We start from the raw sequence: 18,343 nt of genomic DNA on the forward strand, positions 1-18,343 counted from the left end.
CATCTCCAAGTGGATCTACTAGTGTGTCTACACACTGCTGCCTTCCCTTCTTCGCTTACCGGTGCGCTGGACACATTCTGACCCTCCCATGGCCTGGCTGTCAGTCATCCCAGCTCCTATCTTCATCAGCTTCTTTCCCCAGAGGCTTCCTGACCCTCTACACCAGCAGTTCTCAAGCTGTGGGTCACAGGGGTCGCCTAAGACCATCCTGCATATCAGATATTTACATTACGATTCATAACAGTAGCAACATTACAGTTATGAAGTAGCAACGAAAATAATTTTATGGTTGGGTCACAACATGAGGAACTGTATTTAAAGGGCCAGAAGGTTGGGAACCACTGCACACAGTCTTACTGTCTTAAACCTCCAACATGAACACAGTCTTTGAGGTGCTTCTCAGTCTTCAGTCTCTGCAATGTAACATGACTCAAACTAAACCATCCTTCTCCTGGTCACCTCTTCTTGCTACTCTATTAGGGAAAACCTATTTCACTTCATGGTCACAGGAACGAGCAAACTGAGGAAACACTTAGGATTATTCACCATTCATGGGCCCTCTTTCTCTAAAACATCTTCTAACATTTTCATCTGCTTTCGATTCCCAAATACTGGTATGATTCTTACAAGCTTGTGTCCAGACTATTAGAACCGCTCTGCCTTCACCTCCCTTGGGGCCCACCTATCATTTATCCCAACACACGGTTTGCTCAAGGCATGATGACTCCCCAGACACCCCATATTCTTTCATAACTCTACATTTGCACCCCTGGGAATGCCAGCAACCTTTCATGCCTGGCCAACTCCTGCAGGAACATTCCAAGGCCAGTTCGAACGTCACGGCTCTTCTCCAGTCTTCCCTGAGGCTGAGTTACTGGGCTTCCCTTTACTGTGAACACACAGAACTTCATACAAGTCTCCACTCCGATCAAGCCCGTCAACATTTGTAAACACCTGTTGCGCTGAGCACTGGAAAATATAAAAATAACTAAGACCTGGACTCCATCCTCATGGAGCTCACAGTTTTATAGAGGGCAGACATGTAAGAAAATAATTACAGTAGAGAATGATAAATGCAAAGTACCACAGAGGCCAGGAGTTCAGCTGGGTTTTGAAGAATGAAGAGTCTGAATTCAAATGATTGGCTTAAATATCTCTTTCACCTCACCCTCCAACTAGTGAGCACATTAAAAGGGCATTAACTGTGTTTGTACCCTCAGAATCCAGTTGACTGTCCAGCACATAACAGACACCCAAAACGTTTCTTGCATGGAAAAATAAGCCTACAGCGTGAAAGTTAAGAGCATGGATGCAGAAAAATAAGACTATGTGATGACATAGTAAGCACAGTTTGAGTCACTCCATAAAGCAATCTTCCCCAGAAGTACTTGCCAAGTGAGAAGAATTGTAAGAATGCTTGCAAAACAATCAAGAATTCCAGTGATGACGTCAGTAAGGAAGAGAACACGCCTGTCTGCAACGTGCCTACAGGGTGCTGCTTGGTAGGCCTCCTCCCCTCCCCCAGCCCCCACCTCCCATGCTGGTCAGCTCAGCTCAGCATCCGTAAGCACCACCCATACTGCCTCACCTCGACTTTGCACTTGCCGTTCCCTCCGCCGGCAAAGTCCTTCCATCTGACACCCAAGTGTGTCCCTCCTTCTCCTCCTTTGGGGGTTGGCTCCAATGTCACCTGCTCAGTGAGGCCTTCCTTGACGACCCTATTTAAACATCTAACACCTGTCACTGCTGTCTTTCTCATCACTTACCACCACCTTACACACTAAACATCGTGTTGGTTGGTGTTCTGACTCACCTTACTAGAATTCAAGCTCTGCAAGGGCAAGAATTTGCCTCCTTCCCAGCACCTCCAGCGGCTCCCAGCTTGGCTGCTGCTTGTTAAAGGAATGAGGGTGTGGAAGGGCCCTCCCTCTGCACGTGCACAATAGAGGTGAAGAGCACAGACCTCAGGACAGACTGCCTGGTCTGTCTCTTTCCCCGCCAATTACAACTGGGGACCTTGGGGCAAGTTACATAAGCTTCCGAAACCTCAAGGCCTTCATTTGTAGAGAGGGGGTGATCATAGTGTCCGTACCTCCTGAGCTGTAAGAATTAAATAAAATGATGCATTTGGAAAGCTTAGCACAGGGCTTGGCACCTCATTAGCACTCAAAACACATTACCGCGGTTATTTTTTATGGAAAGAAACCTTGAGATATATTCTTTAAGAAGTGTTTTAGCCCTGACCGGTTTGGCTCTGTGGATACAGCGTCGGCCTACGGACTGAGGGGTCCCGGGTTCGATTCCGGTCAAGGGCATGTACCTTGGTTGCGGGCACATCCCCAGTGGGGGGTGTGCAGGAGGCAGCTGATGGATGTTTCAAACTCTCTATCCCTCTCCCTTCCTCTCTGTAAAAATCAATAAAATATATTTTTTTTTTAAAAAAAGAAGTGTTTTAATTGCATACAAATATAGAAACATCTAGGAGCAACACATTAAAGTTAGCATTTAGAATAAGTATGAGGTGATCATTCCGGTTTTTAATAATGAATTTATGTAAGCATGTGAATACATTTCTCATAATTTTGCTTGTTCTCTGTCTCTCAAACTCTTGCCTAGAAAAGGCTAAAATGATATAAAATAAATGGAAACGATTTCAATTCCCTTTAACACTAAATACACAGAAATCAGTTTACATACAGAAAAGCAACTAAGAAGGAAACCACTTAGTGTGAAAGAAGAGAAACCTACAGGACAGGCAAGTCATTACAGGTGGGATGTACTCCTGTTTGAGAGGAATTTATCCTATTAGCCCACAAGAGACTGAATTAAAACAAAGGTATATTCTTTTGAAATGTTATTTCTCTTTCTCTAGAATAAAACTAAAGACCAGCTCTTTCCTGAGGCCTTTCTTTAGACTCTGGCATAATAAGGCGGGTCCCTGAACATTCATTCTTCTTTTCCCCAGAGTCCTAGAGTACGCAAGGGCCTCTTCCACACCCCACCCAGTCCTGTGGCGCTCTGTGGTTGCTGCATCCGCATGCATGGGCCCTCCCGGGCAGGGTAAAGGACCCACAGGGAAGGGAGTGCATTCCATACAATTTCCCTCCTCTTGCCTGGCTCAGGCTGGTCCCTGGGAGGGGAGCTGCAGGTCTATCAGACGGAACATACACATTTATCATCTACAACCTGGTATCACCCCTGAAAGTGCTGGCAGACGTGTCTCTGAAAAACGCCTGAATCGATCATGAAGTGCCTACTAAGTGGCATTAATGTGCAATAACCGTGTAAAATCATTTACATCATGATAAACGGATTTAGATTTTAAGCCAAAGGCCTGAAAAGAGAAATGCCACAGAATCTAAACCATTCAGCTGGGCAGAAGAATTCAAACTGACCGAAACTCGTGGCCATCCTAATGGTGTTTCTTTTTTGTTTTCCTAAAATATATTTTTCTTGATTTCAGAGAGGAAGGGAGAGGGAAAGAGAGACAGAAACATCAATGAGAGAGAGAATCATTGATCAGCTGCCTCCTGCACACCCCACATTGGGTATCAAGCCTGTAACCAGGGCATGTGCCCTAACCAGGAATCGAACTGTGACCTCCCGGTTCATAGGTCAATGCTCAACCACTGAGCCATGCCGGCACACTGAGCCATGCCGGCGGGGCATAACAGAGTTTCTTTGGCGACATCGTGAGGGTTAAGAGCATGGATGCAGAGCCCATGGCCTGAGCTGAATCCCACCTCTGCCACTTTCTAGCTGCAGAACTTGGACAAATTGTTTAACTTCTCTGTGATGGTTTCCTCATCTGTAAAATGGGGGTAAGCCTCACAGAACTGTGGTGAGGATTAAATGAATTTGTAGGTGAGATGATTAAGGCAGAGCCTGAAACTTGGTAAGCATTTAAGAAGCGTGAGCTGCTATCCCTGGCATTATAATTATTATTAGAAATAGTTTCCCCCACTATCTCATCCTATTTGAGTGCTTAAAACACACACATACCCCCAAAGAAGCAACGGGCACTTGTGATTTGCTTTGTTATAATCCCTTATAATCTGCTTTCGTATAAATGCCCTGGTTTTCCCCAATGGAAGAGCTCCCTGGTGCTTAATTCCAATTCTTTCTCATACTCACTTTACCGCTTCGAGAAAGTGGCTATTTGAACTCCAGGCCTGGTTTTCGGCTTCGTCCTCTGAAAGGAGTCATTGAAACCCCAGGTCAGCTGGAACATTCCTGCCGCTTACCTTTCAGTGCAGTAACTTTGTATGAGTACAGAGGATGTCCATTTGGTTTCGATTTTCTAATACACAAACACGTCATTGTACAGCGAATGGCAACATGCTCTCGGTGATCTGAGGGCACATTGTTTCTGCTCCTGGGTTCTGTTCTACTTTTCACTCTGCGGTGATTAAGTTTCCTGTCCCTACAGCAAACACCGCTCCATGTGCTGTGAGCATCCAAACAAGTGAGCTGCTGTTAACTTTTTAAAAACATAACACAGCATAATCAAGTCTTTCACTGCAAACCCATACAGCATCTGGTTACATTAAAAAATTTTTTTTTCCATTTATATATGGGAAACCACCAAGTAAAATATAATTTCGTGTTTAACTCAGGTTGAAAACTCTGAACGTATAACTTAGTTATCATGCTTGTTTATACAGGTTAATAAAAGCTTAATAAAGTTCCCTGTCTTTTTATTAAAACCAAACAGACCTATTTTTCTCTCTTTAAAGCATTGCCATTATACAGTATACAGTAAAGGGACTTAAAAATGATTCACTCTTTGATGGGACCAATCACCTACATAAAAGAATCTCATCTTGTAAAACATGGAGGTGGGCAAAAGTCGGTTAATAATAATAAATAATAATGCGAGAATAAACCCTTTTGCATACTCACAACTGTAAACCTATTTTTGCCCACCCCTGTATATCCGGGACATTGGCCACATCTCTTAAAAGCATGTGCACTTCAGGTTTTCTGGGATTTGAGCATCGTGTGGTCCAGCAGTAGCCACTACTCGGAAAATTGGGTGAGCTCCACATTGCCCCTAGAAGGATGACTACAAAAGCTGACAGGGCCGCACATTCTTAAACCCTCACACGTCACAGATACAAAGGCTGAAGGCCAGGGAGGGTAATGGACTTGCCCAGGCAGTTCTTGGTGCAAGAGTGATCCTGGAACCCAGGGCTCCTAACCACAAGCCAGGCTGCCATGTCGTGGCACCTCCAGGCTACCAACCCACAGGCGCTCCTGACATCCAAGCAGGAAGAGGTCTCCCCATCCTCCGGCAAACTCCATGAGCCTTGTCTGGCAGCAACAACAGTAAGAACCAAGGCTCTGATCTCACTGATGCCTGAACTCCCCGTCCGTGGCAATATCCAAAATAAGGATCACGCCCAGCCTGTGTGGCTCAGTGGTTGCCCAGTGACCTAGGAACCAGGAGGTCTCCGTTAGATTCTGGTCAGGGCACATGCCTGGGATGCACGCCCAGTAGGGGGAAGGTGGGCAGGAGGCAGCTGACCAATGATTCTCTCTCATTATTGATGTTTCTCTCTCTCCCTCTCCCTTCCTCTCTGAAATCAATAAAAATATATTTAAAAAAGCAAAAATAAAGAAACAAAAAAAACAAAATAAAGATCGGTGCTTCTCCGAATTTCGGTCACTTCTCTCCTGCTTTTCTCCCAAAGGATGAAGGCGCTGCTAATTTTTCTTCCTCCACCCATCCCTCTTCCTGGGTCTGTGCCTCAGAACCTCAGCACCCTGGTGCCAGGCCTGCCTCTATGTACGTCATCCTTAAAACCCTCCTGCGCGTTACAGGTTCGCACCCAGGCTGCTTCATATCAGGATTGGAAAATAGATGCCAAGGTGTGGAGATGTCCAGAGATGCTCTGGGTTTTGGCTGGTTTGCTGGTTTCTGTAAAGTGTTCTCACATGTGTGAACACACAATGCTAGAGGCACCTTTTTTTTTTTTTTTTTAAGCCATTCAATTATAGTCGCTCTTTTTATAAGGAAACCTCTAAATCTCTCTGACATGCCTTTCATTTGCTCAAGGTTCTACCTGTTAAAATAGGGGTGTTCCCTGCAGGGCATTTTCCATGGCTTTCTGTCTCCATCCCTATGACAGAGGCAACCCCTGGTCTGATTTGTAAGAGTGGCCTTCCATTCAGAGAAATCTGTGCATCTGCCAAAGTTAGTAAGACACTTCACAGCTAGCTACTCTTGAAGCTCTCAAATCTCATAAACCGAATATGATTTTAAAACTACTACTTCTAAAATACAAACCAACAGAAATAAAAGTTCCTATTAGAAAAGCTTAACTTTTTAGTTGCTCTGAAAATTTCTAAAACATCTTACAGTAAAAATCTTTTTAAAGGCTAATCTTTTCACATGTGGTGAGGGTACATTGTAAGTTTAGCATATAACACTGAAGTGTTATTAAGCACGTAACCATTTTTTAAAAAATTTTTTTTAATGATTCATCTATAACAGGTAGCTGGCTATATATCTCTATCCGAATGCTTCTGAATGGCTTGTGAGTGAGTTTCGTACACATAGATCTCTCCCCACTGAGCCTGTACATGGCTATGTCCCCGACTTCTCCTACCTTCCCTGGTACGATGCTAGTCCACAAAGGTAAAGGCTTCATGACAGAGCGCATCTGTTCTAAAACCAAAACCTGCCCTTCCGCTTTCTGACATGCCTAACTTTCCATGGGAATAATTCATACACTGCTAGAAGGCACGCTGCAGTACTGTAGGCTCACCAGAACCGGCCGCGCGCCTGATCCTCTGGTAAGATAAGGTCCGATCAGCACTGAGTGTTCTGCTGTTGCTGGTGCACCTCAAGCAGGAAGCAGAAGGGCCCACTTTGGCTTTCGGACCAGGTGTTATCCGCAAACTGGAGACTTCGGGCTTGGGTGTATTCCTCCCTGCGGGGGTGGCAGTTTTTGAAGCAGAACCCTGCGAAGAAAATAATTGAAATGGGAGTTCAGATCACACCGTCCCCACGCTACTCCCTGTGGTGTTAGCTACGTGAAGGAAACAATTCATTTCTATGGCGCTGTCTTTTTAAAAAAAATTTTAATTTTTTGAGAGGATATTGGTTAATAAAATTGAGTTTTTAGGCTGCAGATTTCAGACTCAAGACGACAACATCAACTCTTCTCTCCATTTCCATCCTCCCAACCTTCTCTACATGTTTCAGACTTGTCAGCCGCCACCATCATGTGGCATAAGCCAGTTCCTTAAAATCAACATTATATATCTTTCTATACATACATATACACACACATACACATGCATCTTTATATATTCATACACACATATGTCTACCTATACACATATACATATTGCTATAGACTGAATGTTTGCAGCCCCCCCCCCCAAAATCATAACTTGAATTCATAAATCTGCAATGTGAGAGTATTTGGACGTGGGGCCTTTGAAAGTTGATTAAGTCTTGAAGGGGGAACCCTTATGAACGGGATTCATGCCCAAAAGAGACCCCTAAGCGCTCTCTTGCCACCTCCTGCCACGTGAGGCTACAGGAGAGGAAGCGGGCTCTCTCTAGACACCAAATCTGCCTGTGCCTTCGTCTATACCATCCCAGCCTCCAGAATGGTGAGAAATAAATGTTGGTCATCCATCTTTTTAAAAAGAACAATTTGGTTAAGCAGAGATGCCAGATGAATATTTAATTTTTATTTTTCCCATAAAGAAATTAAAGCTCTTCATGGTCTACTCTTAAAATCATCATTATCTGCCTTCTGTCCCCATCAGCGAAACTGTTCCCAAGGTGACCGATGACCCTGTAGGCCTTCTCTGTGGCATCTGATGACGATGAGTCCAACTTTCCTAAATTTCTCGACATGGTTCTTCCTGGTTTTCTTTCCACCTGTCTGGTTATTCCTTCTCTGGCTTGTGTTCTTCTAAGCCTTTCAAGGCTAGCCAACATGAGGGTCCTAAGTTGGTCCTGTTCTCTTCTCTCACCATGTACTCTCCCTAGATGATTGTGCGCACTGTTTCAACCTCCTATACATCGTCATGTCCAAAGTCCGCATGTCCAAGCGAGCAGTCTTTCTGGAGTTTCCCAGAGAGCTAGCTTCTATCTGCACCTGCCCACTTGGCATCCTCCAGGCACCGCTACCCAACAATGTGGACAATGATCACGTGGCTGTGGTTTACTGATCCACATGAGTCCTTACAGGATGAAAACTACCATTTTACGTTCGAAATGCATGCCTCAACCCGTTTAATCCTCATAACCCTACAAAGGTGGATGCGCTCATCACATTCTATTTTACAAAAGAAGAACAGAAAGCAGTTTCTAAAAGTAAACTCACTTCACCCATCCATCTCAGAACATCCCTCTTCCCATAGGCACCACAACATTCCCAGACACCCAACTTAAACAAAAAAAGCTTCTTGTAGGTGCTTCTTTCTTAAACCCCTCTCCATGGCATCCTCTTCCTTCTCCAATGACCTTGTAGGCCTCCTCTACGGCACCCACCTCGGGGCAGGCCTACCTCATTCCTTGGCAGGATTACTGAAAACACATCCTCAGGCTCTTTCTGGTCTCACCGGCCCCCAAGTCATCTTGCACTCCACCGCGAAGGCAGTCTCTCTAGAGTCCAAATTAGGTTCAGAGCGGCTTCCCTCTGTCTTCCAGGTACAGTCAGCCTCCGAACAAAGCAGGCCAGGCCCTATCAGATGTGTTGGCCCCTGCCGTCTTCTCCAGCTTACTGCTATGGCTCTGCACTCCTGGCTCTCATCACACTCACTGCCTGGAGTCCCCTGCATGGGGACACCCTGTTTCTTCATCTTTGTGCATGCTATTCCCTACACCCAGAGCGTCCTTCCAACGCATGCTTGCCCTTTAAGTTCCAGCTGGCGACTAACACAGTATCTCCCTCAAGAAGCCTTCCATGACTACTCTCCCCATCACCACCACCCCATTCTGACCCCTGCGGCACAGCAGCCCATATATACATAATACCCTCAGTACTTAATACCCTTTTGGTTTATCTTCTAAAATTACCCACTGCAGCCCTAGCTGGTTTGGGTATTACCGGTGGACAGAGCATCAGCCTGTGGACCCAAGGGTCCCGGGTTTGATTCTGGTCAAGGGCACGCACCTCAGTTGCAGGCTCCTCCACGGCCTGGGCCCTGGTTGGGGTGCATGCAGGAGGCAACTAATCGATGTGCTTCTCTCACACAGATATTTCTCTCTCTTCCACTCACTCTAAAAGTCAATGGAAAAATATCCCCGGGTGAGGATTAAAAATAAATAATAAATAAGTAAGTAAAAATTACCCACTGCACTAAACACTATGCGATTGGCCAGGGGCTGTGTCTTTCTTTTCTACATCCCAACAGCCACCATCCCATGTAGCATGCAGCAGGTACCCCCAAAATGTTCCCGTTCTACATACAGGAGATGAGCACCTAGGCCTTCCTCCAAGAGCAAATTCCCACAACATAACCTGTCACCGTATCCTCCCTTTCCATCAGGAAAAACGGAGCCTTGTGGAGACTAAGTAACCGCCTGAGGTCCCTCTGCCAGTGAATGATGGAGCTACAACCTGAAACCATGTCTAACTCCAGAATCCTTGAACTGCATGTGAATTCTTTTTTGTTGTTGTTTAAAATGGAACTATAAAGTCCTCTCCCCTCCCCGCAAATATCTGAGAGTTGCTATAGAAAAAACACAGTTTTTTACTATAAGAAGAAAATGGGTTTATTTAATGTACCAGAAATCAGGTATGTTCAGGCTGCAAGAGACCTCAGTCATCACCTTGCGGGGGGAGGTGGGGGCCCTCAAAAGATGGCTGGCCCCAAGTCACATGAGCGATCAGAGGCAGGATCCAGAGTCCTCCTGCTCACCGGAGAGGACCCCACTCCCCAGAGCTGCTTCCTCACCAAGGGACCAGGTACTATTTCTATGTTGATACTGTGCCAGCATCCCCAGCCCTTCCTAAACTGTGGTCCAGTACATTTTAAAGTTCATAAAAAAGCCTTTTTCCCTATAGATAGAAAACAATCAGATGTGTCACTTCAAATAACGAATTACCCTAAAATAGTAAAGTAGCCGGTTCTTCTAGCTTACTATTATACCCAAAGGAACATTAATACTCAATACAAAATACTAAGCTTCAGGAATTTCTTTTCCCCAACGTGCAGGCTTCCAATTAACCCTCGAAAATGTACCGGCAAGAGAAAGGATGACTGGCTAGTGTATTAACAACTGAAAGCAAATGTACGCCTAGTTCTGCAATGTGATTGACAATTAGTGGGTAACCAGCTGCTAATACAGCCCGAGTCTCCCCCACCACTCCCTGAAGCAGACAAAAATCTTACTTACCAAAAACAGAGACCCATACTCAAAGGTCTCATTCAAAATGTCCTTCTTTAGGTCTTGTTTTTCCAGAAGGGCCCCATTTTCCCGTTCGCCCTTCTCGTCAGGGCTAATCCTCTGGATGTTGGGCACGTACGTCATTTCCAAGCACTCCGGGCTTTCCATGGTCACCGAGAACAGGCCCCTGCACTTCTGGAGAAACGAAGCCACGGACCCAGGCTCGCAAGCCGAATTAGAAGGACTGGCTTTGTCAACATCTTCCCGATTCGATTTCAGGGCAGGTGTTGTTCTTGAAACCCTGTGGGAAGCATTTTTAGAATGAGTTGCAACACGCTCAGCCTGGCTCGTGATGAGTTTATTCAACTGCTGCTTCTGCGTCTTGTTAATTGGGGTTTCTGTTTTTGTGTCTGCGTTCAAGTCGGATCTCCGTGGTTTGCTCAGCACCGTCAACTGTCTGGAGGAAGACACCGACGAGGGGGACGAGGAGGCACTGGTCAGCTGAGGTCTGGGTGTGACCTTTGACAAAGCAGGGTCGTGGGGCTGCAATGCAGGCCTCGACATCACTTTTGCTTTGACATTCTTGAAGTTCGGTCTTGGGTAACTTATGATTTTGTTCTTTCTGACTTTGCTGCCTATCGGGGTATTTGCTTTGGTTGTTGGCTTTCCTAGGTTCGGTTTAGAAAGCTCTCGGTGACTCTTCTCCAGGTTACTACATTTCTCCGTCGCCTCGACGGGGGGAACAAAAAAGGTTGCATTCAGGGGGTTGGGGATTGGCGTGGACATGCAAACGGTGTCATTTGCACTAATGACCATATCGTTTTCATCCCAAGTCAGTTCAAGGGAATGTCCAGGGGGGCTACCTGGGACCAGTTCTATGGTATGATTTTGGATTTCCAGGTCCTCTTCATGGGGGGCAATCTGTGTGTGTTCGGCCCCGGTGACTTTGGGTTCCGGGCACAGCACTGGGGCTGTGCTGTTATCAAAAGCTGGCACCAGGCAAGGGCATTTGTCATCGATAAGACAACCAGACACTGTTTCTCCTAGATTTTGGCCCATTTCCTTTGGCCCATATGAGCTCGCTGAATGTGTCGCACTATGTGGTTCCTCGTTGGATAAACAAAAGAACTCCTTTACTGCAGACCCGCTGGGAACATCCATGCCATCAGAAACTGGTGTCAGAGCGTGTGCCTCTTTCTCTCCAACTAGTCTTTGCTGTAGCCCATCTGTGTACTCACTGGTGACATTTCCTGAAGAATACGGACAGGCATTTCCAGCATCTGGAACAAAAGCCTCAGTTTGCATCAGCACCTCAGAAAACGCTGTGTACATTGTGCCCTGGGCCTCTGAGGCTGTGGCCGCGGGGCTTTTAAAGACGCCTCTATCATAACTCGTCCCTGTCACGTGTGTCTTATCAGAACGGGAAGATGGGCGAACGGAACAGGATAGAGATGTATTTCCACTTCTCATGCCAGTTGGTTGCAGGCTCCCAGAGGCGTGCAAAGACTGGCTCTTTCCCACGGCGTGGTGTTCTGCAAAGGCGCGGGTAGCGTTATCCACTCTCATGTCAAAGGTCTGGTTTAGCTGCAAGGCATCTGGGCAGTCTGCACAGCTCCAGTCGCCCTCTTGGGGTTCCCACGCAAAAGGCGGAGACGTCTCCTCCCTCTGGCCCTGAGGGGACCGTAGGGAATGACAGCTGCTAAGCGGGCACCTGGGCTCCCCTGTGACTACAGCGCGTGCGGGACCAGAGAAATCACTCGGAGCCTTTTGGTGATCAAGTTCTTCGACACACTGGGCGTTTAAGGCCACGTTTTCACCACCGTCCGCAGCAGCGTTGGCCTCATAATCCACCACCATGTCGTCTGGGTTGGCAGCATGCCAACAGCCTGCTGAGCAGCTCTGCGGAGGTGGTGGTTTGGGGTGGTATGCATAAGTGTTTCCATTTGTGTCGCTGACAAATAAGGGCTGCAGGTCGTCCTCTGGCTGGTCTCCTGAACTAAATTCATTCATCCTGAAGATGCACTCAAAACCTCTGCCACTTTAGTTCTTTTTTAAATCCTTTCCAATGAGAGGGAAGGAAAAACTGTCCATCTTCGTGTTCTTCTCAGCACAGTTGAGAGTTCCTTAGTCTGAGATGTTCTGAAGCTGTTCCCTGGAAGAAATAAAATATTTAACTCACGGAAATGTTAGAAAAATGAACAAGTCACCACTTGACTCATTTCAGTCACTTCGTTTTTTTTACGTTTAGGACCTACGATTACGGATGCGGGTAATTCAGGTATCATTAGCTAAAGTATCACCCCTTTTCAAAATGCTTTCATATCTTGAGGCGAGTGCCTCACTCTCCTACCCTAGTCCCAGCCCTGCCCACATAGGGCACAAGCTCCCCGCTGCCCCCCAGGAGCAGGCCCTGTCCCCACAGGGGAAGGGGGGTTGGCCTGGAGGTGCTGTTCTGCACTACAGTGACAAAGTGGGTCAGTAAGTCTCTGTCCCCCAAACTAGCTCTCATCTAAAATTCACCTATCATTATAGATGAAGTCCTGTCATCACAATTCATCTATAATTTCATCTATGACAACCTGCCCGCCTTACTTTTTCTTATTTCTCAAATGGCTCATAACCTGAGAGAGGAAGAAGGTAGGAATGATATTCAAAAGAGTGAACGAGCAATCCTGACCGTGTCCTGGCCGCAGCCCTGGAGCAGGGCCTGGGAGGCCAGCCCCTGGGGAGCCAGGCATGTCCCCTTCGGTTCCTGGATGCTGGAGAGGCCCAAGGACTCACCCAGAAAAGGCTGCGGTGGCTGATGAACCCAAAGAAGCACACAGGGCTTCGGGCAACAGCCATTCACCTACCACTGCAGGAGACCATCTCTACTTAACAATCAGCCACTCAGAAAGCAGTCTTGAAAAGGGGATATTATTGATTGAGCCCTCTCCAAACTGTAAATATGTTACCTAGGCAATGAGCCATGAGACATAAACAAGGAGTCAAGTTTATGGGAGCAAACCACACGTGGGGTAACTAGGGCTTCTGTCCTGGGGGCAAGGTGGATGGCACTTGGGTTCAGGGTACAAGCCAAATGTTTTCCTCACATTGGTGGTTTGCAGCCTAAATCCTGCAATCCAGCTCACTTTTCCAGCTGGGATGTTGGTGTTAAAATAGCACAGACTGGGCAAGAGACGTTAGGCCTAAAAGCATTCATTCTTTTAACCTGAGTGGAACACTGCTTTGTCCACAGGGTAAGTGTTTCCACAGGAGGAGGACTGCCCAGGTAACTTCAAGGAAACCAGGCCTGGGCTGCACGCCTGAAACACAGCCATTTGGGCCGTGGCAGTGGACCGGCTTTGAGCAGACAGCCTCCAGGTGCAGGCCACACGGCTAGACCTTGAACGGCCCTGGCAGTTGCACCCAGGCACCAGCAAGGCCGCAGAGAAGGGCAGCAGGCGCCAGTGAGCACAGCTGCAGCCTCAGGGAACAGAGTGGACTCAGGCCCTTTGCTTAGTGGTGAGCAACATAATATTTACTGCTTTAAAGTGGCCACGCAGAAGGCTTCTGTGTGTCCTATAGAAAACTAGAGTATTTCCAGCTCTAAACTGTTAATAATAGGTCCGGTGGGCTATGCTGCATGGGATACCCCCAATTCCATCATGCATTAGAAGGAGGAAATGATGGGTGGGGTAGGCTGGAACCCATGTGGTTTTTCCAGTCTCAAGAGTCAAACCCCCCTCTCACACCACACACATGCACACTCTCTCCCTCTATGGTTTCCAATTGGGGTTTGATCGGATAATTAAATATTAAGGATAAATCTTCCCCAGGAGGCAGGTTTCTTAGACTTAAGTAATTGCAGAGCGAGAGGCAGGAGCAGCAGCTGTAGGTGCACACCCCTGAAAATGCATGAGAGAGAGAGAGAGCGAGAGAGAGAGAGAGAGAGAGAGAGCCAAAGGTGTGTCCTAGGCAGGGGCCCACCTGGTGCAGCAGGACGGTCTTCAGAAACACTAAACACGGTTCCAGGAACTGGGTTCTAAGAATGTAATTTTCCCTGCATTCGTATTTCAGGATTAAGGGACTGGCTTGTTTTCAAACTGCGGTGGTTGCAGGGAGGAGGGAAGAGGCAGTTCTGTGATCATCTGTGGCCTCTGCACACACTGGGTGCTGAAGTAGCACAGCTGAACTAAGAATTGGCAGTAGCTCCAGCCTTCTCCTCCCTCCCCTTTATCCAGGGCGGGGGGGGGGGGGGGTATGTTCCAAGACCCCCAGGGATGCTGAAACCATGAATAGTACCAAATCCTGTACATATTATGCATTTCCCTATACATACATACATAACCATTTAGGCACAGTAAGAGGTTAGCGACAATAACTAATAAAACAGAACGATTATAACAAGACACTGTAGTAAGAGTTATGTGAATGCGGTCTCTCTCCGATGACTGAAACGTCTACAGCGTGGAGACACTGGACAAAGGCATGACTCAGTCTCGGGTGGGCAGAGCAGGATGGTGCAATATTTCATCATGCTACTCAGAATGCCATAAAATTTTAAAGTCGTGAATTGTGTTTTTTTCTGGAATTTTCTAATATAATATTTTCAGGCTGTGGTTAAGCACAGGTAACAGACCACGGAAACCAAAACTTCAAATGAAGAGGGACTACCCTACAGCTGCATTCGTAGAAAATGAGTGCATTCTTCAAGTCCCTGTATGGATTGGCAGTCTGGAATTCAGGACACGGTTCCATTATTAAAAAAACAACAACACATAAACAATTGTTAGGTCCCCAGACAGCCAACCGATGACATATGAACCCATAAGAGAGCCCAACCGTCGCCCAGTGATACTGCTATCTCCCCCAGAATTATGCCAAATACAGCCAGTGTCACACACGGGGCCCTAGATGTCAGAAACACATGTCCTCCGCCATAGGCACAGCCTCTACATAAGTAAATCTCTCTCTCCTCTCTAATGGGCAGAGTGCAGACAGTAATTACTCTTCGCCCGACCACGCAAAGAGAGTGATGTCTTGCTCTATGTTTCCCAGATGGCGAGAGCGTCTGCATCCTCGCTCCGCCGGCCCACACCTGCAGCCCAGTTGTGCGCGCAGTGGCAAGAGAAATCACATTCCCTCCAGATTTCTGCTCCCTACTTGCAGAGACAGCAGAAGTTAAAATAGTCCTTCATTTCAAGAATGAGCCGCAGTGGAAAAAATTATTTGAGGTGAAGATCTTGGTATAAATACGAAAGTATCTTTACCTGGGGAGAAGCCTACATAGGTAGCAACTAACAGATCAAATGCTCAGCAGTACTGGAAACGATGGAAAAGAGGTTTGCCTCTTATTATTAATCTCATGTGAGTCTGGAATCTTAAACGCTACAGAGGTAAAGACGCTGGGGCATAGCATGAGCACGTGCTATCAACCCCTCAGGATAGGGTCAGTTTTGCTGCAATAATGAACAGCCCCAAGCCCTGGCTGGGGTGGCTCAACTGGTAAGAGCACCATCCAGGGCACCGAAGGGCCACGGGTTCCATTCCTGGTCAGGGCACATATCTAGGTCGGGGCGTGTATGGGAGGCAACCAATCGAGGTTTCTCTCTCACACCAATGTTTCCCTCTCTCCCTCTCCCTTACTCTCTCTCTGGATCAGTGAAAAGTACATCATCAGTGAGAATTAAAAAATAAAATAAACACCTCCATGGGTGTTGGCAGGGAACTCGGCTCATATTCCTGGTCAACCAGGGACCTAGGCTGACTGAGGCTTCATCGCAACAAAAACGTCCAGTCAGCAGGCATTAGGACAGGACCACAGCAAAGCTTCTACTCCAGCGGTTCTCAACCTGTGGGTCGCAAACAATGAAAATACATCCTGCGTATCAGATATTTACATGACGATTCCTAACAGTAGCAACATTACAGTGATGAAGTAGCAGGGAAAATAATTTTATGGTCGGGGGTCACCACCACATGAGGAACTGTGTTAAAGGGCCGCGGCATTAAGAAGGTTGAGAACCACTGGTCACTCTTAGCATTCCTGCCTAAAAGTGACACACGTCTTCTGCTCACATTCCACAAGGCAGGCTACCGTTTACCCAAAAGTGAGAGAACCTGAAATATCTGTGCAAAGCATGAAGGTAGTCAGGGGAGAGTTTATTTCCACTGTGCATTAATTATACCAACATTCAGTATAGAGTGCATTGCATCAAATTATGCACCTTCACTGACATTGGCATGCCTGACACTATAGCTCCTCTGTCCAAATTATACCATTTCAGTCGATATCATTTATCAGCGAGTCCCAGCTTTCAGGAAAGAATAAAGGGAAAAAAGGTGAGGCATAGTGAAGCCTTCTGTCTGTCACCACTATCTCATTGTTCTTCAAACGTAAGGTGCTTTTAATGACCAGTAACTGTGGCAGAGACTCACTGGTCACCAAACTCATTTCCTTTTTCTTTCTTTCTTTTTTTCTTCTTTAAATAAAACTGAAAGCACATTCTATTAACAAAAACAAATCAGTATCAGTGCAATTTTAAGAACAAGATCAGAAACTTGGCAGCTAATAGATAACTGAATGTCCGCAGAGTACTGCATGCAGTACGCCCAGTGCACAGGTAGTCAGCACCCTTGATGAGACACTGAAGAAATGGGAAACTGTTTCCCGCCCCCATCCCAAGAGCCACAGACAAGTCCCCTTCCTCCAGATCTCTTCCTGTTCCCCCTCCATAATAAATGAAAATGACCTGCCCGCTGCGTGTCACTGTGATATTTTAGAATAGCCAGATTATAACAACCAACAGCGGCCTAAACATGACTGTTCTGCACAATAGGCTATTCTAGTGACTGCTGTGCCCTACATCTGCATGGCAAGCAGCCCATATGGCAGCAGAAAGGCAGAGGGCCAGTAAGGATGTCTCCAGGAAAAACACAAGAACTAACAAACATTGAAAAGCTTTAACCAACTGAGAAATTGAACGGAGGGAAAACTGAGAGTGCTTTTGGAGAATCAGAGCTGTTTCTGCCAGATATTCAAAGAAAACAAAGTGAAAGGGTGGGGGAGAGTAGGGGTGTAGTTGTACAAGAAGGGAAACAGCATCCTAGTACACTCGGGCACAGAGACAGTATCCACTCCATATTTTGTTTAAAATATGGAGTCAATAAAAGAAATAATGAAGAGAGGAAATGGGGTTGCCTCAGAGAATAGACAGTGGGCTGTTCTGTTATATAATACTTTTACTGTATTAGCCATTATTTGTCTTCTTAAACTCTGAGCACATGATAAGAATTAAAGAATTATGTAAAAGGATTATTTTGAATCTTTATCATCTACCCAGTCTGCTCCTTCAATATGAATCCCCCTAGTTCCTTTTGAAATTCTCAATAGCTTAGCTCTTCTCTGAGCTTTAGGAAAAGCTCAGAGTGAAACTACAGACTCCACAAACCAACTGGCAAACTTGAGCTGGCAGTGGCCTTTTTCTGAACCTGAGACCAGTGAATTATTCAGTGGCTGCTCTACACTATGCATCCTGATTGGCTACTGAAACCTGCTCATTTTAAGCCAGTATTCATGCCTCCACATTTTTCTGCTATTACCTCTAGCCACTTTCGGGGCTACCTATGGACCATCAAGGTCAATTGTCAAATTCTGCTCTTATTATATGTCAAAGCTAAGAGGCTGTCTTGTAAAACACATTCTAATATCAGAAACATTATAATATGAAAATACGTGTTTTAGAAACTATGAAATATAGCAATTTATTAAAACAGAGCTCAACACTTCAAAGTCATGGACTCTCAGAGTTAGAAGTAGCCTTAAAAATAATCAATGGAATCTTAACACTAATCTGACACTTAAATCTTCTTAGACTATAATTAGTCAAATGTCTGCCCAACCCGGAGAAAGTAGCATGGTTCTAGGCAATTCCGACTTCCCTTGTCTAGACATTCCCTGTCCAAAGTCATAAAGCATACTACAGTATTGGGAATTCCAAGTCT

The 18,343-nt window shown here is 46.1% G+C and overlaps 1 protein-coding gene across 2 annotated transcripts in view; it reads right to left on the minus strand.

The window, feature by feature from the left end:
* Positions 1-18,343, minus strand: part of MTUS1 (microtubule associated scaffold protein 1) — a 133,159-nt gene that overhangs the window by 83,035 nt on the left and 31,781 nt on the right. Inside the window, exons 2-3 of one of the 2 annotated variants that reach the window (XM_059685572.1) lie at positions 10,367-12,509; positions 6,771-6,966 (exon numbers count right to left, since the gene is read on the minus strand). In XM_059685572.1, the coding sequence (XP_059541555.1) occupies positions 6,771-6,966; positions 10,367-12,367 (2,197 nt within the window). In that variant the 5' untranslated portion in view covers positions 12,368-12,509. Of the gene's footprint in view, positions 1-1,588; positions 1,650-6,770; positions 6,967-10,366; positions 12,510-18,343 lie in introns of those variants that run through there. The other variant, XM_059685573.1, reaches the window with a different exon arrangement.

The sequence above is a fragment of the Myotis daubentonii genome, chromosome 2, assembly GCF_963259705.1.
Source record: "Myotis daubentonii chromosome 2, mMyoDau2.1, whole genome shotgun sequence".
Lineage (NCBI taxonomy): Eukaryota > Metazoa > Chordata > Mammalia > Chiroptera > Vespertilionidae > Myotis > Myotis daubentonii.